Here is a 26,597-nt window from a genome sequence, read left to right on the forward strand (position 1 = left end):
ATAAGATTGCAATATACCATTATATATATCATGATCATATATCATCATCATTATTATCGTTATTGGCTTTCGATAAAAAAATAAAAAATAAATATATATATATATATATATATATATAAGTGCTGTCATACGATTAGCCTAATCACGATTAATCGGATCCAAAATAAAATAAACAATTGTTTACATGATATATGTATGTGCACGCCTGCACGGTGTATATTTATTATGTATATATAAATAAATACACATACATACAATATATATTTTGAAAATATTTACATTTATATTCCTATATTTCATATTATATATAAATATATTTAATATAAACATAACATATTTTCCTTAAATATATACATGCATGTGTATTGTATTTCTATATACAGGTGCATCTCAAATTAGAATGTCGTGGAAAAGTTCATTTATTAGTAATTCATCAGTAATTCAACTCAAATTTTGAAACTTGTGTTTTAAATAAATTCAATGCACACAGACTGAATTAGTTTGTCTTTGGTTCTTTTAATTGTGATGATTTTGGCTCACATTTAACAAAAACCGAACAATTCACTCAACACTCAACTCATTCATTTCAACAAATTAGAATACTTCATAAGTTGAATTGTTGGCCTTCTGGAAAGTATGTTCATTTACTGTACATGTACTCAATACTTGGTAGGGGCTATTTTGCTTTAAATGCTGCCTCAATTCAGCGTGGCATGGAGGTGATCAGTTTGTGGCACTGCTGAGGTGGTATGGAAGCACTGGTTTCTTTGACAGTGGCCTTCAGCTCATCTGCATTTTTGGTCTCTTATTTCTCATTTTCCTCTTGACAATACCCCACAGATTCTCAGTGGGGTTCAGGTCTGGTGAGTTTGCTGGCCAGTCAAGCACACCAACACCATGGTCATTTAACCATCTTTTGGTGCTTTTGGCAGTGTGGGCAGTTGCCAAATCCTGCTGGAAAATGAAATCAGCATATTAAAAAGGCTGGTCAGCAGAAGGAAGCATGAAGTGCTACAAAATGTTTTGGTAAACAGGTGCAGTGACTTTAGTTTTCAAAAAACACAATAGACCAATACCGGCAGATGACATTGCACCCCAAATCACCACAGACTGTGGAAACTTAACACTGGACTTCAGGTTCAGGAGTGGCTTAACAAGAGGAATATGACAACTGTAGTCATACTCCTTGACACATCTGTATGCCTTCACCCAAGCCTCAGTCCATTCCTTGTGAAGTTCACTCAAATTCTTGAATCAATTTATCTTGACAATCCTCATAAGGCTGCGGTTCTCTTGGTTGGTTGTGCATCTTTTTCTCCCACACTTTTTCCTTCAAACTCAACTTTCTGTTAACATCGGGGATGGAAATTAGCACCCGCCACCAGCCAAATGCGGGTGATTTTGTGTTGTGGCGGGTAAACTCGTTTCACCTACCGGCCACCGTGGCAGGTAAATAAAAATAGCATACTGTTTCATCGGGCCGCTGGTTAAAAAAGTTAATTTCCATCCCTGGTGTGTGTACAACAAGCAATAAAGTGTAATATCATCCAAAGCAGCTCCGTGGAGAAAGGTGGTGTAAACTGGGCTTGAAATGGTGGCGTTGTTCCCAGTACAGTGTTTGCAGCTGAAGTTAGTGCCGCTGGCGGAGTGATATATTTATTGGTTATTTACAGTACATTTTATAGCCACGCTCATGATATACAAGATCGCGTGAAGAGCTGAATTTGTTATAGTGCACAAATTTCTGCATACTGTCATGTCTCTGTCAAACTTCTCTATATGTGTTCCCTCAACCACAAAAAAAGAAGAAAAAAAAAAGAAATTACACCAAAAAAATAAAATAAATAATACACTTATACTGGTGAATCCTTTCCGTATGAAAACGGTTTAGAATATCGCAAAAATGTTTCTGTGCATTCAGTGTATCATCCGGTTGGGCTACGGAGTTGAGAGAATGAGCTACTTCAACAAGAGTCGGCTGTTTCAAAACCTAGTAAGCTGCCTAGATAGGCAGCATTTTTGAGCATCACTGAAAGAGAAAATGTAAGTATTTCATTTAGACTTGAGATTAAATAAACTGCTTAAGTATTGTAGATCTTGTAGTATTAAGTTTCACATGCAGTTACACATTGTCGGTTAAAAACAAGAAAGTGGCTGGTAAAAACATTGATTGGCTGGTAGATTTTGAAATCCACCAGCCACAGTGGCTATAGTATAGTATAGTGTATATATATATATATATATATATATATATATATATATATATATACACTGACTCATTGCGTGGAGCTTTGGTGGATTTCTGCTTGTCCCGTAGATGATCTGCTCGCGTGCTTTAACTTCGCGCATGAGCAGATCGGTTTCTTCGCTTGAGAAGCGTTCAGCTTTTCCGCCAACAAATTCCGCCATGTAAATAGTGATCCCCCATGGTGCGAGCGCATCTCACTCTTAAAGGGAATGGGAGATGACACTCTGGTTGGTTTATTGAACGTTACGCCCATTACTCATTAAGAGAATAGGGACAACCCATTCCAAAAATGCGTCCTGGCACACGGACCGTTTTTTCCTTCGTTAAAATAGCAAAAGTGGATTTGGACACGCCCTGAGTGCACCTGAAGATCGTTAAAATAAGGCCCACTGTGTTAACTGTCTCTGCAAAAATGTCCATATCAGTGAGCAGTGACTGTCAATGGAAATGCACCACCTAATTGAACACAGCAGTGATGTAGGAACACCTTTAATCAACCAAGAGCACAGAGACGTGCTGTCCTCCAGGGTTTAGTTGCTGTCAGTGTGATCACGACTTTAAACGTGACACAGATCACCTGTCCTTCTATCAGTTCCCTGATCTATTTATCCTTGATGCCGCTTTCCTCTAATCCATCTTAATTCCTCAAGCTCTCTCAGAACACACCAACTTCCCATTCATAGTGATGGAAGAGCAGTAGATGAAGAAAACCCCCCCAAAAAAAAAAAAAAAAAACACAATATAGAAAAGTGCAAGGAAAGCACTCAAGTTGTGCTTATTTAATACAGATGGAGGCTGTTCAGTAGCAGCAGTCCTCCTGGGAGCTGCTGTGGCTTTGTAACTAATTAATTCAAACACATGTGGAAACAGACACTTGAGCACTTAGGGGGTTAAAGCAGCAGACCTTGACGTCTCACTAAAGGCTTAGGATGTGGGATGAGGAGCACTGGGAGGCATATCATGGCTTAGCTAATATCTCCAGAGACACACCGTACAGGATATTGGTGGATATTAAACACAATTGCCATCCCTCGATGATAGCCAATCCATCTACAGTATGTGACCAATCAGCAGCTGTGGCTCAAATCAGATCCTTTAGGTGTGAGTATGTCTGAAAACGGCTGGATGGAAAATGAAAGAAAGCTCAGTGGAAAGGAGGAAAGGAAAACAGCAGAGAAAGAGGACAATATGATACAGAATTACAGGTGCAGTTTCTGTACCACCAACAGGACCACATTTCAAATATAATGGTTATTTACAAACCAGTTTCACTGAAAAAATCTGCCTGTGGGCAACTTTCTGCAAAATTATATTAGATTTGATTCTTGAAGGTTTTGTGACACTTTTAAAGTTAAATGTTCAGTTTGGACATTTGAAAGCATGTTCAGTTTTATCAGAACTAGGTGAAGGTGAATCTGGCAATGTTTTAATACTTTGGCTGTTGTACATATTGTGGCAGTGCTAAAATCTTAATCCTCTATCATGTTGCCATCTATACTAAACTCTAAACTGATAGTGCTAAAACCAAATATGATATTAAAAAAACACATTTGCTGAGGAAACCATGCCATTTTAGTTTGCTTCTACAAGTCTTTGAGCTCTTTTATCAGGGCTCATGTTTGACAGGACTCACACTTGAGTGCTGCATATCCCAAGAACAGTACTGTACAGATGAGCTACTGAACAAGTTTACTATGTCAGAAAACCCATACATATGGAACTGGTTGTGCAATGCAAATATTTTTCAGGTTTTTTTTTTTCTCAATGGAAGAATGTTGGTAACCAAACAGTTTTGATGAACAGTTTTTTTTTTTTTTTAAAACACTAAAGACATTTGTCAAATGATTTTATGTTTCACAGAATAAATTAAGTCATATGGGTTTGGAATGACATGAGGGTGAATAAGTGATGAAAACTTTCATTTGTTACACTTTCATTTTGACCAAAATGTGCTTATTTTTTTGTTTAACGTACTCAAAATAAATAATGATTGGATGTCCCAGTGTTCTTGATTTTCATTGGTGAAAGTAGAGGTACAGTATAACAGTAAACATACTGTAAGCAAGGCTGTGCCACACACCTTATCCCATCCTTCTAAACTCTTCCAGTCTAAAGAGCGACCTGAGTGACCTCCTAAACCACTGCTGACATCCAAGAGATCTCAGACACAGATTTCTGCTTTAGGTTTGAAAAATCAAAATGTTTCTGCACACAATCCTGTTGGTCTTTCTCTGTCCCCTCATCTGGACCGAGCAGATAACTGCAGCTCTGTGTTCGGTACAAAGCTTTGTTCTGTTCGCAGCCAATCTGCCTCTTGACCCATGACACACAAGCAGTATTTGGTCTCACAATGATCTGCTCCCTTAAAGCCACACATGATGCACGACGAGTGTTAAAAATAAAACACAACTTGCTCTAAGGCCACACAAACATTACAGAGTCTGAATATTTATAACTGAAAAGTTTAATTTCACCCCTAAATTGCTTCCGGAAACGTGTGATTAGAGGCGTGTGATTAGCATGTCTGCTATCGAGAAATTGGATTTGGAAATAGAGTGCAGTGAGTCGGAATTTAGGATGATGTGCTGGAGGATCTACAAGGAGGAAGTGTTTGCTGGGTCCACCGAAGATCACTTTCTGATAGAGTTCCTCGGAAAACGTCTCCCAGGACAATTTCATAAACCGTGGCTTTAGGTGAGCTGAACAGTAAACATCACCTCTGTGCATATTCTGCTTGTTGTAATGTTGTTGTTTCCCTTAAGTAAACTTTGCAGATTATATCTTACAGGCCAATGTCAAAACAAGAAATTCTCTTGGCATGAATTCAAAATTTATGCATGCACATTTGCATAGGAATATTGAGAGCTTTAAGAGCGCCTACCCTCAATAAACAACTGCTTTGATGCCTTTTGACCTTCCAGAAATTAGTTGCCCTGGGCTCAGTGAGGAAGAAATGTGGAAAAACATTGATTTAAATATGAAAGGAATGTGTTTTAATTGATCAAAAACTTCTATCCAGGGAGGCTCTTCTCTGCAAACTCAAAAATACACTGTTGGAATCTCATTGTGCTGCTTTTAACCCTCTAGCTTTAGATTCTTCTTACAGAAGAACAAACTAGGGAAGAATGCAGCCATTTCCCAAGAAAAGGGAGTGGTACAGTCAATATGTTAAGTCTTCATTTTCTGTTCTTTTGGATATTGATGCATGAGACTATATACAGGGGGTGGAAAACTTTCAACTGCGCACTGAAGAGAGAAATAAGAAAAAGTGTGTATTCTAGCAGATATGACAACGTTAAACATAAACCCAGTTCTGTGGATATAGATTTATGACAGAAGCCATTATAATCACCCTGCCGTGATCAGGGACACATGCTAAAAGACTCCCGTGCTCCTAGAGAAAAGTAATTATGATCCATCTTTTGCATCACTCACTCATCCTGAAGAGACAGCTTGATCTCGCACACCAATCACAGCCACACATGCTGTATTTAAATCAATAGTTCAATGGCGTGGTACTAGTCACAGTGTGCTGTGTGGTCAAGTAAAGATTTACTGTACGAAGGAAAAACTGCCCACTGACTCCATTCTGGTTTAGAGAATCTGGAGTCCTGAAGAAGTGTTAAGATATCCTATAATTCATACTGTAACTTACCAATGATACAATATGTTGGACACTTACTCCGTATACTCCATTCATTTTATTTCAGCTTTATTTCAATTAATAAAAAAAAATTCTTAATAGTGTTAGTATACTGTACAATAACAACACTGAAACAAACTAACAGACACACAACCAGTGTGAACCAAGTTGTTTTTCAGCAAATTAATTATGATTACATTATGCCATCTAATTAATTCATAAGCCAAGCTGGTTTTATAATCACTTTTCAGATCATTCTTTAGCCCAGGCAGTGGTGCCCGCAGCTGTACGGCTGTACGCACTGTGTACCATGAGCGCTCTGACCTTAGAAACATTTTTACTGAGTAGTTATTAACTTTTTGTGTTCTGTATTTCTGTCAAATGCCAATTAACCATTCTTTTGAGTCAGTTCTCTCTTTTCGATGAGCTGGTTAACGCTCTTTCACTAAATCATATTGACTTCCTCTGGCCAACGGTCTGAAATTAACAGGGACTTGAGGCAAAAATGGAAACATCACCCCCATCCCGGAACCGTTCCATTGCTTTTTGCTGTTTTCAGGGTTAAAATATTTTTTTACATGTTTGTGCGTACCCTCAGCTGAAATCCTGCAGGACTTTCACTAAACTTTCCTTAAACAGAGTGCTAAAGGTAACCTTTCACGAAAGGTCAGCAATCTGTTTTTAGGCTATAAAACTGAAACCAGTTTTAATGTAGACAGGTGTGAAACCATTTTTTATGTAGACAGATCAGCTATTTAACGTCACAAAGACATCTTTCACCTTCACACTGTCTCAGGGCATCTGTGCAATCATAATCAAGGAACACAGGTGTCCACGTCAATAGATTTATCTGTCATTGTAGGCAGCAGTAGACATGAACCACAGTTATAAATCTCACATAATGGACATTTTCTCTACTGCTCCTGTCTCAGTTCAGCCATAATGACTTTGGCAAGGAAGGAAGGAAGGTTAAAGGTCACTCAAGGGACCAAATGAAAAGGTAACAGCATTCCTTTATCTTCTCCTTCCTGTTTCCTGGGGGTCTTCTCCGTTTGATCAAATGACCAGTCAATGCTGATGCACCAAGTATCAGGGGAATAGGATTGTGGAAAAACACGATTGTGGCAGAAAGCATGTATAAACATGTACCATAAAGTTGATATATTATCATCAATAAAAAATTGTACTGTTATCTATTCATTCTTAAACGACCCCTTATATGCAGTTTATTCTTATAAGTAACACTTAATTATACAGATTACTTTATACAGATACACTACTGTTGCTACTGTTAAGTGTTACTAGAATGATTTATTCATGATTATGTGACACTGAAGAGTTATTTATGCTGAAAATTTAGCTTGTCCATCATAAGAATAAATTACATTTTTAAATACATTACAGTGGAAAACAGTCCAAAGTTTCAATTGTAATAATATTTCACAAAATTATTGTTTTTACAATTTTCACTGTTAAAAATCTATCCAACCCCAAACTTTTGAACCAGTCTACTTAAAAGCCGGCTGATAATAAAAGAGAGGCTTTCTTATTATCCCCTGACATTTTTACAGCAATTAAGATGTTTAGATCCTTCTTATATAAGAGCAGATAAAAGAAGTGACAATGGCTTATATAGCTGAACAGAATAGCTGAAGCTTCTGAATGGACTGAGGGAGGAAAACTGTAACTTCTGAACCTCAAAAATCACAATCAAGCCTAATTAATCACCACCCACACAACTCCATTCACAAATCACATTATTACCTCTATACAATATTACATAGCTCTCTAAAATACTTGATTCTGATAACTCTGGTCAAATGATATATTTCTATAATGAAAAAGCATATCATCAAACATAATTGACCATTGGCAGTGGTCCCAGACAAACAGATTTGCTAGTGTTAGTAGTCTTTATTTTCTCATAATAAAATAATTTCAACTCAGATCAATATTTCATGTCAATTAAATGTGAAAGCTCTCGAGTCTTTAGTGTAGGAGAAATATCGTAGCACAGTGTGTGATTTTGTTGAGATCTCTTCTAAAGCTTTAAAAAAGACAAATGTGAGAGAACCAGAGTCTCTAGCTAAGGAGAAAAATCTGAGAGCAATGTGTGATGTTGTTGAGATCTTTTCTAAAGCTTTGAAGAAGACCATTGTGAGAGTGTTAGAGTTTTTTCTCAGGAGACAAGTTTGAGAAGCAGGAGTTTCCATTCAATCTTAAGGTAACCTCATTTGAAATGGTAAAGAGATCTCTTTTTTTTATTTTATTAAATTTTTATTTTTATTCCCTCTGGTTGGCTTCACTGTCATTAATCTACACCATTTCAGTCAAAGACAATACAAAGCATTGTCATATTTGAAGTTGTTTTATGTAGACAGTGTTTTACTGCACAGTGATTTAACAAATGAAACCATAACCTATATTTACATACACGCAAAAATAGGCTGTACAAGACAAAAATATTATACTAAACAAAGCAAAAAAAAAAAAACACAATTGCAACTCAGACAACACAGGTTCGAATCCCAGCTAAAGGTACTTTCCTGGTCCTGTTCAATTCTCACCTGTCCAATTGTTTCCTTTCTCTACTCCTACTGTCCTGACCATTAAAGGTGAAAAACCCCATTGCAATAAAAAAGCAACAGCAACCTCTGAGCAGTAAAACATTTGTATAATGAAGTCTTACAAGAGATTACAGCAAAACAAAAAAGAGATCTCCCACACAAGTTTCTGACAAGTTTATCTCTCATTGTCATTTTGGATTACTTTCTTTCAGAACTTTTTTATGTCTCAATAATGTCTACTTTTATCTGTCCTTAGGATTTTAAGGAGAAACATGTGAGACACTGTTGAAAATAAAATGAGAAATACATAAGAATCACAACAAGTCTCCTGAGGTTAGAAAGAGCAACCACTGAGCAATAAAATATGCATATAATGGAGTCTTGATAGAGATTGCAGCAAGACCATAGAGATATATTCTCTGTTTCTTCCAACACATTCTCTGTTTTGACTCTTATTTGGTTGCGCTTTATTTTACAGTACGTGTACTAACATGTACTTATAGTGTACTTACGGTGTATTTATCTAAGAAAGTTCTGGTAATACAAGGTAACTACATTAGGTTTAGGGGTAGGTACAGGGTTAGTATCTAGTTATTACATAGTTTTGTAATTACTATAATAAGTACATAGTATGTACATGAGGAACAGGACTGTAAAATAAAGTGCTACCCTTATTTTCTCAAATACTTCTAATTTCTCTTTTGTGTCTACTTCCATTTCTCCTAAGGAATTTTAGGAGAAACATCTGAAATGCTGATGATACTAAAATGAGAGACACATGAGAATCTCATCTAAGCCTCCTGAGCTTAGGAAAAGCAACCACAGAGCAATACATTTTTCCTAAGGGCAATCACTATTACAACCTTGAACAAGTTTCTTCAGGACAGGTGGATCGTTCCTGCAATTACTGTGCTTTAAAAATAAATAATGATAAATTAAAAGTGTAATCAACAACCTGTACCCATTCCTCAGGCCATCCTTAAAAATATTTTGGTTTGCAGTAACAGTAATAATAATAAAAAAGGGTCGGTAGGTTTTTTTTTTTTTTTCTTTTTCAAGTTTCAATGTAAAAAAAAAGGAACATTTTGGTGATGGTGATGACGTAGGTATGAATTTAAACAAATTAGCATATTGTGACGTCACTGACTGGGTCTGCTGAGATCATTTCAGTAATCGTCTTGTTAACTCAGGTGAGAATGTTGACGAGCACAAGGCTGGAGATCATTATGTCAGGCTGATTGGGTTAGAATGGCAGACTTGACATGTTAAAAGGAGTGTGATGCTTGAAATCATTGTTCTTCCATTGTTAACCATGGTGACCTTCAAAGAAACGCGCGCAGCCATCATTGCGTTGCATAAAAATGGCTTCACAGGCAAGGATATTGTGGCTACTAAGATTGTACCTAAATCAACAATTTATAGGATCATCAAGAACTTCAAGGAAAGAGGTTCAATTCTTTGCTCAGGAATGGCAGCAGGCAGGTGTGAGCGCATCTGCACACACAGTGAGGCGAAGACTTTTGGAAGATGGCCTGGTGTCAAGAAGGGCAGCAAAAAAAACATGAGGGACAGATTGATCTTCTGCAGAAAGTATAGTGAATGGACTGCTGAGGACTGGGGCAAAGTCATATTCTCCGATGAAGCCCCTTTCCGATTGTTTGGGGCATCTGGAAAAAGGCTTGTCCGGAGAAGAAAAGGTGAGCGCTTACATCAGTCCTGTGTCATGCCAACAGTAAAGCATCCTGACACCATTCATGTGTGGGGTTGCTTCTCATCCAAGGGAGTGGGCTCACTCACAATTCTGCCCAAAAACACAGCGATGAATAAAGAATGGTACCAAAACACCCTCCAACAGCAACTTCTTCCAACAATCCAACAACAGTTTGGTGAAGAACAATGCATTTTCCAGCACGATGGAGCACCGTGCCATAAGGCAAAAGTGATAACTAAGTGGCTCGGGGACCAGAATGTTGAAATTTTGGGTCCATGGCCTGGAAACTCCCCAGATCTTAATCCCATTGAGAACTTGTGGTCAATCCTCAAGAGGCGGGTGGACAAACAAAAACCCACTAATTCTGACAAACTCCAAGAAGTGGTTATGAAAGAATGGGTTGCTATCAGTCAGGATTTGGCCCAGAAGTTGATTGAGAGCATGCCCAGTCGAATTACAGAGGTCCTGAAATAGAAGGGCCAACACTGCAAATACTGACTCTTTGCATAAATGTCATGTAATTGTCGATAAAAGCCTTTGAAACGTATGAAGTGCTTGTAATTATATTTCAGTACATCACAGAAACAACTGAAACAAAGATCTAAAAGCAGTTTCGCAGCAAACTTTTTGAAAACTAATAATTATGTAATTCTCAAAACTTTTGGCCACGACTGTACAAACGAGAGACCGTTTACTTTGCTTTCTTGGGTTGTCACTTTTGTAAAAAAAAAAAAATCCTGTTTGATTTGAGTGACAAGTGTTCATTGAATCAATTGTAAAATCGATTTTGCATGTCTAAATAAGTTTTATACGGCAAATAACACCAAATATAGGTAATATTTGGAAGCTGCCTTATGAGCCGTACTGCCGTACTTCACAGTCCGTGTTCCATTCCATCTCGCCGCGCGCACAGCCGTGTCTACACAAATTTCAAAGGCGGACGAGCTCAACACGCAGTATCTGCCGTCTCATCTTTCACCTCGTGTACACGCACAGTTCCGCGCGGTCTCAAAAAATGCCCGCACGCGGATGACGAAAAGGACATAATGCAGACAGTGTGCGGACGGCCGAAGTATACTTCATCATTATCAGTGGCGCACGAGATGCGATGACGATGTATGTGGCATTGCATTATAAGGTTATGTTAGCTTATCCAGTTGAAGCCACTAAAAAAAAAAAAGAGAGAGAACATCAATGTGGAGCATTTTCTAGAGGGACACCGTTGGACTCGCGTCTCGCACAAGAAAGCCGCATGTTTAGAAAGATATGTAAAATTAATTAATTTAATTTAATTTTCTAAAAATATCTCGAGACTTTATGTTGGGTTTTTGTTCCCCATCCCAATGCATCTCATGTTTAAATGTAGAAAATGTATTCTGTGTGACTGGTTTTCCGCCCTTTTTATTTATTTAACAATGCATGTATATATGACGCTGTTTTTTTTATAGTTCTTTAAGCAACTTAATTAATAATAATTGTTCATACAAATTATTTTAAATATTATGTGGTTTTTTCACAGTCATGTATTCTAATGCTTTGAATAAACGTGCAGTAATATTTTGCTCGATGTGCTATCTTGAGGCCTCAGAAGAGAAGCAAAAAGCTTTTCTTCACCCTAACTGAAATTATTATGCATTTTAAATTCGAATACAATTCAATTCGTGTTCCAAAAAAAAAAAAAAAACGCGCTCTGAGAGAAGGTCGTTAAAATCAATTTCCTATTTTCATTTTCGAAAACTTGTGTTGGTTGGTCCAATCGATTCGTGCAATAGATTTTCGACACCGACACCGACACGATTTTAGACTAGACGGGAGAAGGGATGGGAAAAGATCTGGACACAGTTTTTCCAGAACTTCGTGCCAAGTTAAAGCGGTGTCGAGCTGTTTTAATGAATTTTTTAGATGTATTATGGTGCCCGAACCCGTATGACTTTGAACAGTGACCGCAAACATTTGGTTTACTGCAGCCGCAGCCATCATTACCAAGCGCGAACCGTGTGACATTCGTGCATAGTGTGACATCCGTTATAGACGTCACAAGTTTTTTTTTTTTTATTAAGGAAGATAGCCTTCGTTTGTATATAGGCCTAGAAAATTTATATATTTACAATACTTACTTTAATATAATTAATATTATTTTATTGCTTATGCATTAGTAGTTTGAAGAGTAAAAAAACAAATTGGTCGGTCTTAACGCAAATTTACAATCGGCAAGTCGGTCGGACTAAAAGCAAAAAAAAAATTGAGTCGGTCCTAAATTGACAGGGTTACGGCAAACAATATTTTTAAGGATGGCCTCACTCAAATATGATTGAAAAGCTCAATACAGATAAAAAGCACCTGAGATAGCCTGCATATAAATCACAGAAAAGGCATTAAAATATGTATAGAAATAAATATTTTGAGAGCATATCCTACTAAAAAAGATAAATTGGATATTAATTAACCTATGTCTTTTCAAACATTCAAATAATTCATCTTTTGAAAAAATGATTTGCATTGATTCAAACCACATATCTTCATTGAAACATAAGTATATTCAATGTTGATGTTAATCGAATGGGTCCAAAATGTAAATCAAATCTCTATCTGTAGAGGTAACAAATGACCAGCTCTCATATAGTGACAAAATGAGTGACACTAAGTCACTCAAGCAAAAAAGCTCCAACAAAGTGCTGAGACTTAGGGTCAAAGTTGCACATTAATCATTTGAGAAGCAAGTGCACATGAAACTGAGAAAAGACTGATTGTACTGTAGTGTAGGAATATTGCCACACATTAGCAACAAGGATTTAAAGTTAAGAAGCCTTGATGATGGTTTGTTTCTTAAAAACATGCAGCTTTTTTGGGGGGAGGTTTATCTATTCCTTTAATGCTGTAGGCTAGCTACAGGTATAGCTGAATTAAACATGAACATGAACAGTAATACAGGTCAAATGTATTCAGATGTACTCAGTGCCATAAACTGAAACACATGATGTATTTTGGTCATTTGTGAAAAGAAATAAACAAAAAAATCAGATCACAGAGATTTTATCACTTCATGTGTATTGAAGTGACATAGCAGAGAGGCACTGTAACTGAACACAGCAAAAGAGCTACCAACAATACAGTGCTCTTTTGGGTCATCAATAAACTCGAACCTTATCAAATTAGCTTGGCATCTTCAAAGAGTTATATATGCAAATTAGATGAAGATGCCCTGGGCTGGAGGCAAGCGTGTGACAGCCATTTATTTTGTTTTGTGTCCCTCTCTCTGCATGCGATGAGGGAAACATCTCCCTTGAAAACAACAATCTACCATGGAGCGAGGGAGATTCATGATCCATAATCATTTAGAGGAGAAGAGAGAGAAACGTCTACAGAGAAAATAACATCGCTGTCATCAATGGCAGGATAACAGGATTAGGTTCAGCCATCATTTATCAGCCATTCACTCTGCCTCGGTGCTGGACTGCAAATTTCATATTTTATTCTGTTCCTGCAATATTCCCTTTCTCCCTTTCTCTATCACTACAAGGACAAAAGCTACTGTCTCCAAAATCTATAGTAAGCTACCTTTTTATGCCTTATTTTATATAATATATACTATATATATATATATATATATATATATATATATATATATATATATATATATATATATATATATATATATATATATACACACACACACACACACACACACACATTTACATATTTTTATTAAATGTATATTTAATTCACAGCTCAAGCAAACATGAACTGTCTGCTTCGAGATCTCTGCAAAGTACCATCACTACCTTACTGCCTCAGTGATCACATCATTAAGACCTTCATCTATCTCTTTTGCCCAGACTAAAGTGCCCATGAATGTGGATTAAACAAACATTTATTTTTTTAAGTAATTCAGTGCGGCAGTGGTTCAGTTGACAGAGATCATGGATGGAGCTTACATCACGGGGGGCAGAGCAGGATAAGTCATGCCCAGATGTGAAGCTGCGTCTCTGTGTAGGGAGTCACAGTCCATCAGCTCTTCTGGAGCACCGGTGTGAAGAGCTGACTCCATATCTCACTCAGCAAAGCGTCAGTACCACACAAACACTAAAGTACTCCAGATCAGCAAGAGCTAATACACAGCTCAAGATCAGGGGAGGTTAAAAAAATAAAGTCTCTCAAGGCTCAAATATAAGGATGGCCTGGGCACCATTGTAAGTTTTGGGACATTTGACACAATAGCCTCTTGCCCATTAGAACCAATGCTGCACTGATTTTGGAAAATGTATATTTCTGTCTGTCTTGTAGATCCGTTTTCTAACTGTGTAAGTGCAAGCTTGTAATTATAATTTTTTTGTAATTATAATTTTTATAATTTTTTATTATAAAGTCATTTTGCTCTTCGATTTGAAAAGAAATGTTGAAGCAACAACACAAAATGTGAGGAAAATGCATCAATTTGGAGTTGTGACTGGCTGGACAGTACGGAACATCAGAAAATCATAAAAAAAAAAAACTGTAAAAATTAATAATAAAAATTAATAATAAATGAGTGAGATTTGAATTCTTTAGTTTCTAGATATATAGTTAAAGTTATATTCCAACTTCACTGTGTAACATATAATGTGTGTAGTGGCACTCATCCACAGCTTGAGCTATCTCTTCACAGCAGGGGTGTAACATGTCCCTCGTTCTCCTCAGCAGCCGCTCTCCTGGGCGACGCTGGGCTTGGTTTCAGAAATGTTAGCTTTCCCCTCGGAACCCGTCTGGATTCGACACCGCACGCTGAGAGAAAACTTTCACAACCACCATCCCTTGGGCCATTTACCATTAACCACCCAAGACTTGATTAAGCCAAAGAGTGATACCTTTCTGAAATGTTTACTGCAATCCACCCTGCAGTGTCAAGAGACAGTCATTCATTGGGAGGGAATGATGTTTAATGCATAGTTTCTCATGAATAGTTTTGAGTAGCCTCCCTCAAGGGAAGCTGAATGATAAGCACACTATTTAGCATTTTAAAACAGCTTTTCCACAACACCATAAAATGAGACTGGAATGGAAACAGAGAAATAAGTTTTTCCAGTGTTTTAAGTGCTTTATTTTTAATCAAATTAATTGGTTTTAAAAACACCACCTATCATTTTATGAAATACAATGAAAGCACACACATACAAACACATCATTCCCTTGAAAAAAAAAACATTGCTGTGAGGCAACTGCAACACATTCTCTGAGGCAAAGTAGGCCGAGGTCACTTCCTGACATAACCCTCTTTAGTGTGACCGCAAAGTAAGTCAAAGAGCTTTTCTTTTCTTGTCTGAAAATGTCAGAGATGACTTCATTAGTTCAGGAAGGGCCAGGCAGGGGCCGTGGAGTTCTCTGCGAGGAGCATGTTCTCAAATGCCAGGCTTCTGTTCTGTGCATGCCACAACCTAGCACACAACACCGCCTCTCCATAGGAGTAGACATGAACACACAGACACACTACACACACAAATAAAACCTGACGTGCTCTGATTGCACACATGCACACTCTTTCGTTTACTGTATCCCAGCAAGCACACACTGACAGAAAGTACCCGGCCGAGCCCCCTGCTTTCAACATACAACCACACATGCTCTTTCACACACTGACAGCTGCACACCGGCTTCACACTATTCAAATACCAACCAACATGGGGTTTGCTGGAGGCTGAGGAAAGAGGAGGAAAGAAACAGAATGACAGGTGACCTCCCATCGAATGTCTAAAATAATGCTAATGAAGTCATTATTGTTTATCTATTCCTTCAAGACTATGGTGAGGGGGGAACTCCAGAAAAAATATAGCAGCCAATGACTTGGAGTCTATCCAATGAGCTGAACTTAACAGAACTCTAGTTTAAATGGGACAAATCAAGGTGGAATCATGGGAAATTACACCATAGAGAAGATTAGCCAAGGCTTTGGGACTCTGATGCATAAGAACAGCAGGTTGCAATCTTGCTCTTTTGCCTCCATCATTGATTCCCGTAAAAAAAATAAACAAAAAAACAATCGCAAATACCTTGAAGTAGGCATGCAAAATCTTAATCTGTTTTTACGATAGGCATATAATTTTCTCCCCCACTTCCCTCCACAAGCCAATCATGTCAGGTTGCCATGACAACAACCCCTGAGAGAAGCTAAAATAAGCTGTAGATACAATAGAATGGGTTACAGGGTGACCTTCAGAAAAACGACTAACTATCAGTCATGGAGGCGCCTTTACTCTGACTCTATGTTGGGATCAAACCATCCGTTTGTTTTCTAAATTATATAGGCTGGTGAGGAAAGTAAAGCAAGACAATGAGAAACATAAAAGTTTGCGTCCACAATCAGACTCCCATAAGGCTTAGGTCTATTTCATGCAAAGAAGCAATTTCCGCCGCACTCCAAACACCTATGAGCGAGCAGGGGGGTCTCGGGACTGCATGTGGACCGGATGACTGTATAGCCCACTCTCACATCCAATTACAATGAGGAACCAATCACCTCATCTAAATTACTACTGTCCCACAATCCACCAGGAGTTAATGAGCCATTTACCATGTAATGAAATCCATACGATGCTGGACGGGCACTGAGAGGAAATTATGTTGACTGGGTCAAAAGCTGAGGTGACTTTTATGTTAAAGCTCACTGAATTCATAAAGCAAATTGGCAACATCAGCATCTTCTTAAGCCCATCTTGTCAGTTTCTTTTCTTAAAAATAACACCATGGTAGCAGTTTGACAGACTTGATTATTCACTGTATAAAGCAAAGAACATCTGCTGACTTTCAGAATGTTATAGTAAACGCATAGGTATGTGACCACCATATTTGTGGTGGTCACAATAATTATCACAATTAATATTTAACATCTTAAGTCATTTGTGGATTAATGCGTATTGGAGACGCGAACCGTTTAAAACGATTCAGTTCGATTTGTTAAACTGGTTCAAAAAGATCAGATTACATCGAATGATTCGTTCGCGAACCGGATATCACTACTCTGCAGTGAACGCGCTCACAACAGATCCGGGAAGAGAAGACAATGCTGAATAAAGTCATAGTTTTTGCTATTTTTGGCTTCAACAAATTCTAACTGACCCTCTGATGTCACATGGACTACTTTGATGATGTTTTTCTTACCTTTCTGGACATGGACAGTATCCCGTTCACACAGCTTCAATGAAGGGACTGAGAGCTCTCGGACTAAATCAAAAATATCTTAAACTGTGTTCCAAAGATAAACGGAGGTCTCTTCGGGTTTGGAACGACATGAGGGTGAGTTATTAATGACATAATTTTGATTTTTGGGTGAACTATCCCTTTAAACTCAATAAATGTTAAACACTTTATTAGACCTAACAAAGACAAATTGCTAATTTTTCATCAGTCCTGAGACATGTTCTAACACTTGAACTTGATCAGCAAGGCTATTTCCATTTATACATTTTCCTTGTCGCAAATTGTTTAATTCGTGAATAGTGTGAACAGCCCACATTTCCTGATTATTTGCATCTAATCCAATTTATAGATGCCATTCATTCTTAGTGAATTTCTCCCCAACATTTGGCTTTCAACAGACATAGAAGGAACTTCACATATCATGAGCTAAGCATGATGTGACAAACATATAACTTTCAGTAAAATATGCACCCAATTAGAGGATCAGAGATGGAGAGCTGACAGCGACACTGCATGACTTAAACTGGATAATGAACAATTAGCGATAACCTTAACTGAACTCCTACTAATCAATGTCTAGTCTGATAGTTGGTAGTATGCTGCTGTGAACCATTAGGCAACTACTCAAGATGGGTAAAGTAATAGTGGGTAATCCTTTCATACACTCAAACAATGCCCTGACAGCAGATCAGCAGCACTGTGACAGTAGCCTGTTCGTAGTCAAAAGGCTCTTTTGTGTTTTGATGCTGTAGCAAGCACCTCAGCATAATTAGGACAGAAATGGCACTGACTATCCCTTTCAGAAAGAGTACACACAAAAATAAGAGTACTCTAAATATATGAAAATATTCAAACCTCACCCACTACAGTGTACATGCAACTGACAGATTTGGTACTAATAGCCATCTTAAATTCACAACTTTCAATTCCATGATAGTTCAGTGCATTACACTGAAGGAATAGCACAATCTTACCTTCATCAACACAGTCTCGCTGAGTTTCTCCCGGTTTACAATTTTTATGGCAACTTTCTGACATGTGACACAGTGGATTCCCAGCTTCACGAGGCCTGGAGCGAAAGGAAAAAAGAAAAGAGAGAAAGGAAATTCTGTTAACAAGCAAAAAAAGTGCATCAACCAAAAAGCACTTAGATGATAAAAGGCTGGTCCCAGAGTGTGTTTCATTGCGGTAAAATGAGAATTCTCCCTCTGAAGCCCCCTGGTATCCATAATGTGGCACCCAGGGGCACTTTTCATGTCGCAAAGTAAATGTCAGAGAACATACATAAACACAAACAAGGCCAGATCAGCGTTGGATCCCCTTCAATTACTTTTTGTCATATCGACGATGAAAGACACTACGCTCAAAGGCTGACACGGCACATATATATAGATCAGCAAACATATTTGGCTAAATGCCACATCTGTACACGCCTTTATTACCCCCATACATTTTTCAGCATGCCTCTGCATATCAAACTGTTGATTTCCCTGAAGGTGTACACAGGGGGCAGAGGGGATATAAAGACCTGAAAGGTCTCAGGATCTCTTTTATATGATGTCGTTAAAGCCCAAATGGCATCTCATGCCACTTTCACGACGTCTCATTGATGTTGTATCACAGGAGAGGATGCTTCGCAGATGCAATCTACACCCTCATGCCGGGCTCGAGGGTGCAAACAGAAAGCGTCCGGGGACCCAATGAATATTTCATCTTGCCGTAATTGTCTTGCGCTGAGATGAACACATACAGACATGTGTAAAATGCTATACATAGGTAATGCAATTGTAAGGTGAGTCACCATGAGAACTTTCTAGGGAGACAACTGCTTGTATCAGCATACAAAAAGATTTTTCCTGAACACTAAGAAAGGATCACTGAATTCTGATGGCAATTATCAAACCTGATGCAAAGACTAGCATGGTTACTATTCACCAGCACTAGCATCCACACTCCAGGCTTCCAACTAACTAAACCAGCGGGAGTTCCTTGATCAACCAGCTTAACAACACCGGTAAAATTCAGTTGGTAAACAGAAGAGCCAAAACTAGATAAGCATTAACCAAAATAAAAGAAAATGACATTAGAGCAGGGGTGTCAAACATGACCCACAGAGGTGTCAAATCCGGCCCGCAGGATGATTTAAACAATAATATAAAATAATATATAAAACAATTTAGAAAATTAAATGGTGTTATTCACTAATATTTTTTAAGCGGAACAAATTGCTCATTTATTTACAGTGATGTCACGCCTTGGGAGTCGGGACACCTAACAACATTTGACCTGGAAGGGCGGACAGGCTATTTAAGGAGAAACGGAAAGAAAGGTTTTGTAATCTCAACGCAGACATATGTTTAATCAAAACTTGTGGCTGTGGTAAAAGTGTGCAATATTAAACGACTGTGACGCACTGGACAGCTTCAATTAGAGAAAGTAAATGTGCGAGGAGTGTGTGATATTTATCATGTACTAATATCCTAACTGTTGTTTTAATGATATGTGAGTTGACATTTTGTAACTTTGCAAAAAACAAACAAACACATCATGGGAGTTTTCAGTCCCGGATGAAGGCTATCAGATTACAATATAATTTAAGATATGAGGCAAAAATGCCCTGTAAGAAATTTAGTTTTTAATATTTATGTCATGACAGTTAAGTAATGTCTAACTATAACAAGAGTGTTGGGTCCCTGAATGTCAGCGCGATCGCAGAAAAATTGATTTTATACAAAAGCTGAACAACAAGATGCTAGTGTTAAGTGTTTTATTAGTCACAATGCTTTCTATGTCTTAAGTTTTAAATAAAGTCAAAGAAAGAACAACTTTTTTTAACAAAACTTTTTTGTGTCAATATTGCACATACCTAAAATAACCTAGCATTATTTAAAAAAAAAACTTTTCCTAGATTTTTTTTGTAAATTATATTGTAGTTTTTATGATTAATATTAATGTAATTGTGAGCCAGCGTTTAGCAAAGTCTTTAGTGTCCTTAGTGTGCCTGCTTCCCATTCAGGCAGCCCGGGTTCGAGTCCTGTTATATACAGTATATAAAAACAGTAGCATTCACTGAATATGTCAACTTTTAATTCAGTCCAGAGTATTGAGGGGGGATATGGCAACAAGTAATCATGCCATACTGTATTTCCCTTTACTTTCTATTTACATGTACACTAGTAAAGTGAAAGAGCGCAGCTTTGATACGCTAACACACACACAGCAGCATGTCATCATGTTCTCATTGCTACACAGTGGACCTGGATCCCCAGAGGCTCAGCGTGTGTCCTCAGAGACTTCCCTCATCTTCCCGCTGCAGGGCCTCAACAGATCAGTAAGTAGGAGTTCATCAGTTAGTGTATTGCCTGCTGGTGACCTTCAGCAATTACATGCATTAGTAATCACTAGGGTTTCTCCCTTCAACCACCTCCCTGTGTCAGATCTTCTCTGCTGTACTGTACTGTATGTACACACACACACACACACAGACAGACAGAACATGGGTCTCATATCGACTTTTCACATACTCTCTAGCTTTGCTATAATCAGGGGTGTAAAATTATTTCTTGATTACTGTACTTTAGTATTATTTTGTGGTATTTCTACTTTATCCAAGTACAATTTAAACTGACTACTTGTACTTGAGTACATTTGTGAAGAAAAACAGTGCTTTTGCATAATTTATATTTCAACTAGAAAAGTTACATTTATGCATTTTTCTTTTATTTTATGCACATTCAATATGGTAAACAGAAGCTCAAAAGTGTTTGTGACGTGAGAACCAATGAGGTTTGTTTTCACACATCAAGCACACACATTTGAGCTTTAACTTTCAACAGGTAAATATCTGGCTTCATGGATGGCCACTAGATGTCTGTGTGTGTAATATATTGGCTAAATGCACAAGTTTCCCTTTAAAGGTTGCTTTTATTTTGTGTGTGTGCGTTCCACTTTGCTGCATTTTATTGTTGTTGTTGCACTAGACAGACAGACAGACAGACAGACAGACAGACAGACAGATAGATAGATAGATAGATAGATAGATAGATAGATAGATAGATAGATAGATAGATAGATAGATAGATAGATAGATAGATAGATAGATAGATAGATAGATAGATAGATAGATAGATAGATAGATAGATAGATAGATAGATAGATAGATGTTTCTCACTTTAACCATACCTTTACATTTCTGTCTGACAAAACATTTTATGCAGTTTAATTTTAAGCAATTTTACTTTGCATTAAAGAGAAGAGGTTGGTAAAATAAGAATCTCTTTCTCTCTTTTGTTTTGTTTTTTTGGCCCTATGCTTGTACTTTTAATTGAAAAGTTTCACTGAGTATCTGTACTTTCACTTGAGTATATATTTTTTGTACTTTTTACACCCCTGGCTATAATGCCCACGTTCACCCAAAGAAAGCAATCTGCAATAAAGTTCTCAAACTTAACTATTCTGTGTCTCTACTACAAGAAATAAAACGTTACGCCTTGAGTTTTATTTATTTTTTAGCCAGGACTCTTTTTCTTTTCTCTCTTATTTTCAAATAGCATGTAGCATGAGATTTGGCAGTAAAGTTGAGAGCACAATAGATAACCAGGGCTCTTGCCAAGGCCCTGTAGTCCCACTCAGATCTATTTTTGATTAAGGTAGCAGCATCAGGGCTCCAGCACAAAAACACCATAATTATACAATGACTGAAAAAATCAAAGTCTGTTTGAGGCTAAATAGAAACGGTTACTTCTGCTTATTTATCATGCTTGTTGCTGATACAAGTATTATGTAAGTGGCTCATAAAAATCAACCTAAATGTTAACCATACTTTGTCCACAATCTGTAAGTTGATTGGTGACAATAATCATGCATGAAAAACAACAGTGACATACAGTCCCCATTAACATGTTAACATAGTTCAGAAAAAATATACTGTTTGACAACATTATTTGTTTTTTAAAGTGGAAACTAAAATCCCCATCTATTTTATATTAATCCGTTCTAGTGAACAAGAAAATGCAAAAGAACATGCGAACAATCCTGATATGCATCCACTGTTGTACAGTTTGGCTTCATTGGTTATTTGGAACTTGTTTTAAATACAAAAGAGATACCATGAGACCAGTGAGTCATGTTCAACATTGTATTCCTGTTCCATACATTTATCCACTGACCTACAAAAGAACTGACAGTGGTATTTAAAAGTTCTCTGGATCATTAAAACTGTTCAGCAAGGACAATTACAATATATAGATAATGACATTGCGAACAAATAAATTGCATTTCCTGGGAATCGAGCCTATGACAACATCATGTTGTCACCATGACAACATCATGTTGTTTGAGCAAAAGGAGTTCAGCACAAATAAATTCTGTACTATGGACCTGAGCTCATACAATCAATTTATCAAAACCATAAAAGATCATGTTAAATTATTCTCAAATAACCAAAGTGAATTCCATGTAATAAATAGTAATGGCCAGCCATTAGTATTAGCAGCACTTTATGCAAAACAAACAAATGCTAATTTCAAACCTCTGACCCTCCATATGCCCATTCACCCAATGAGTGCAGACTTCAAACACAGCCAGTCGAAAGTGTCTGACAGAGATTTAGGGATCTGATGAGGGCTTTGCATCCTCTGACAGTCTGTCTAGAGCAGGTCAGCAGGAGAGTCTTCAACGGTGATGAGCGCTAACCACTGAAAACAATAACTCAAACTGCTATAATAACAGCCAGAAGCTCATAAACCCTAGGTGTCAAGAATCATCTTTTACGTTTATTCTATTCTCCTCATCTGGGTCATTGTTTGCACTGTAAAAATCCTTCAATTAGTGCTTTTATAGCTTCTGCCTGGGGGGAGTAGTGGTCTTGAGATTTTCATTTTTTAGCATTTGCCACTAAGGCCCCACTGAGCAGCTGGATGGAGATAAATGAGTCACATTTCAAAACACTAATTGTTTACGTGGGTTCCAGTGGTCCTGATCATCCATAGGTTTCTTTTCAGAGTGCTTATCACCTGAACCTGCTGACAGATACTCAAACCTATGAATTTTACTTTAACCACAGATTGGCCACAACTGTAAATTACTGTGCAAAGATTCCTACAAATTATTGGAAGGGACAAAAAAGGAAGTAATACTCCTCACTGTGACACTCGTGAAGGATATGAGAATTTCAACTGTATAGATTTGATGTGGTATAGGTAAAAATATATTTGTAAAATTGTCTGGGCCTGAAAAATTAGAAAGCTGCCAGTAGGGAGCAATTTTGCATAAAATATGAAACAAGTATCTCTGTTGCTTAGATACTCACAGCAGAGTAAATGACTCTCCATGTCATTGGTTGTGAATTTCATATATATTTAAAATACATGCTAATCTTTTGAAAATATTATTCATCAAGGAATCCTTAAAAATATTACAGTTTCCACAAAAATAAATAAATAAATAAATAAAAGACTGGAGTATTAGTTGATGAAAACTCAGCTTTAATACAGTATCTATCTGTGTGTGTGTGTGTGTGTGTGTGTGTGTATATATATATATATATAAGGGGTGTAACGATACGCGTATTCGTATTGAACCGTTTGGTACGAGGCTTTCGGTTCGGTACGCATTATGGACCGAACGGTTCGTTGGACTAATTAATTATTTGGAGAAAAAAAAATGGTGAAATATAATGATATGCGTTCAACAAGGTAGCCCAATAACCCAAACGACGTAACAGGGCAATGCCCCTGACACCCCCGAAGAAGAAAAAACACCAACTTATGTTTATGTTAGGCTACTCAGTCAGGCGCTCGCTCACTCAGCAATACAGGCTGAAGGCTCGTTGCAAAATGGCCAATGCGTTTAACAGACCAGAAATAGATCTTCCAATAACCAACAGGTCTGGTGTTTGGGTGCACTTTGAATTCCCTGTAAGCTATAATGGTGATGGCAAGAGAGTGGTGGATAAAAAAAACAACGATGTGTCTCATCTAGGGTACACCAGCGGGAATAAAAAAAAAAAAAAAACACCAGCGGGAATACTTGAAACATGTCAACTCATTTACGCCGACATCACCTTAGTGTGTCAGTATCTATTTACCATTCATTCTATCATCACCATTATAGCTTACAGGGAATCCAAAGTGCACCCAAACACCAGACCTGTTGGTTATTGGAGGATCTTCTATTTCTGGTCTGTTTTAGCCATTTTGCAACGAGCCTTCAGCGCGTACTGAGTGAGCGAGCGCCTTTATGGGCCTTTCACACAGGACGCGGTATGCGCGGCGCTGCGCTATAAAACCCATTCATCTCAATGGCTTGCTCCGCGCAAGGACGTTTTGTTGCTGCGTCGACCAAAGCGCAAGCGCAGCGGTGCGCATCATTTGCGTGCTTGCGCGCACGCCGCGGTCAAAGTTCAAAATAGTTCAACTTTTGCCGCTGCGCTCTGTGACGATTACCAGCGCGACCAATAGGATCCAAAACAAGCACGGAAATCAAAATGAATGAACGGCTAGTAGAGTACTGTGTGTGTCAAAATTTCCAGAGCTGTACAATACAAGTTTGAGGTAGTATAGGGACATCGTCAGGAAAGCTGTGTCATGGAGACATATCTCCATTCAAGGAACAACAGACTATGAGCTCCCGCTAAAAGTTTTTAAAACTCCACCTACGCCATAGCGCAGCGCAAATCGCGTTGTATCTGAAGGGCAACGCTGAACCCAGCGGCAAGCGCCACGCATACCGCGTCCTGTGTGAAAGGCCCATTACTCTGTAGTGGAAAACGTAGGTTTTAAGAACATGCTTAATGTAATTGAGCCGTTACAATATTCCTTCACGAGCCCATTTCAGACAGACCGTAATTCCTGCTTTGTTCCAAAAAACATAAGCCCTATAGAGAAGCAATTGAGTAAAAACACACTCAATATAAAGAGTTATAGAGTTCCATATAAAAAGTTACATCTTTGTATTTGTTCATAACTACTACAATAATATAACATTTTAATTTTTTTATAAGGAGCTGTTTTTGTTTTATACAGTATGCTGCTAAGAAAACACTATAGAAGATGGGTAAAGAATAGCTCCATCATTGTTCAATGTAAAAAAAAAAAAATACTTTGTTAGTTTTAATAAATAAAACATTTTTTAAAAATCAAGGAAATTTATCTGCCAATTTTTTCTTTTTGCTGTATCTAAAACGTACCGAACCGAACCGTGACACCAGTGTATCGTATCGAACCGAACCGTGAATTTTGTGAACCGTTACACCCCTTATATATATATATATATATATATATATATATATATATATATATATATCCTCAGTAAAAAACAACAGAAATCTCCATCACCATTAAAAAATAGCTAAATGTGTGTATGTTTTCCAGGTGACTGCCTTTTAGGGAGAAGACATTTGGAAATGCATCAATGTGCCATCTGCGCCTGTCAAAAGCATGATTGATGATCCTAAATCTGATTATGAATCATATACAGAAAAAGTATGGAAATCAAGTTAGTTAAAGTAAAAGTGAAAAGTTACTTTAAATAGCAGTCCATTTGGGATATGTGTAGTTACAAGAAACACATGGGAACCAACCCCATAAGGTATTCAATAAGCAAGAAATCACTCTCTTTTTCCCATGTGACTCTTCTTTGTGAGCTTATAATGTAGATTGGTGCATTAATGAAGCGTCACTGAAACAATCCGAGATGCCATCTGCTAATTGCAAATAAAGAGATATAAAAGGAGTCCCCTCACGCAGACGGACAGAAGTGATTATGGTCCAAATGTCGACCCACCATGAAGGTGGCAATACAAGTTAAGCTCAATCAACAGCATTTGGGTTTTTTTGTTGATTACCACATAAAATAACTCCTACTTCATTTTCTTATGGGGGAAAAAAGCAAGGTTACAGTGGGGCCAATGTTTAGAGGATTTAAAAGCAGAAATGTGCTTATAATTTTAGAAAAGCACATATTAATTGAGAAGTACGGAGCTGAATGGGACTGTCATAGCACTGCTACACAAAAATGTTTGGTAGAGAGTCACTCAATATCACTCAATATTCTGTCCAGCATACTAATTTTCTCCCCAATTTTCTCCCCAGTTTTCTCATCAATGAACTTATTTGGGCCCATGTCCAAAACCAGTCCCATAGCTCCTACACGGGATCCCTGGAAGGGGTAAGGATTGAACAGCAGACATGTCTCCAGCTGCCCCTCACTGAAGCACATGGTCCATGAGCATCTTGGGTCTGATTCAAATAAAAGCGC

At 37.7% G+C, this 26,597-nt stretch overlaps 1 protein-coding gene across 6 annotated transcripts in view; it reads right to left on the minus strand.

Annotated features, from left to right (window-relative positions):
* The window catches only part of LOC132108228 (serine/threonine-protein kinase BRSK2-like), a 153,482-nt gene that overhangs the window by 60,839 nt on the left and 66,046 nt on the right, over positions 1-26,597 (minus strand). For all 6 annotated transcript variants that reach the window (XM_059514904.1, XM_059514921.1, XM_059514896.1 and 3 more), the window contains exon 2: positions 18,314-18,408. In XM_059514904.1, coding sequence (XP_059370887.1) covers positions 18,314-18,408 — 95 coding nt within the window. The remainder of the gene's footprint in view (positions 1-18,313; positions 18,409-26,597) is intronic.

Source organism: Carassius carassius, chromosome 2, assembly GCF_963082965.1.
Source record: "Carassius carassius chromosome 2, fCarCar2.1, whole genome shotgun sequence".
In the NCBI taxonomy this organism is placed as follows: Eukaryota; Metazoa; Chordata; class Actinopteri; order Cypriniformes; family Cyprinidae; genus Carassius; species Carassius carassius.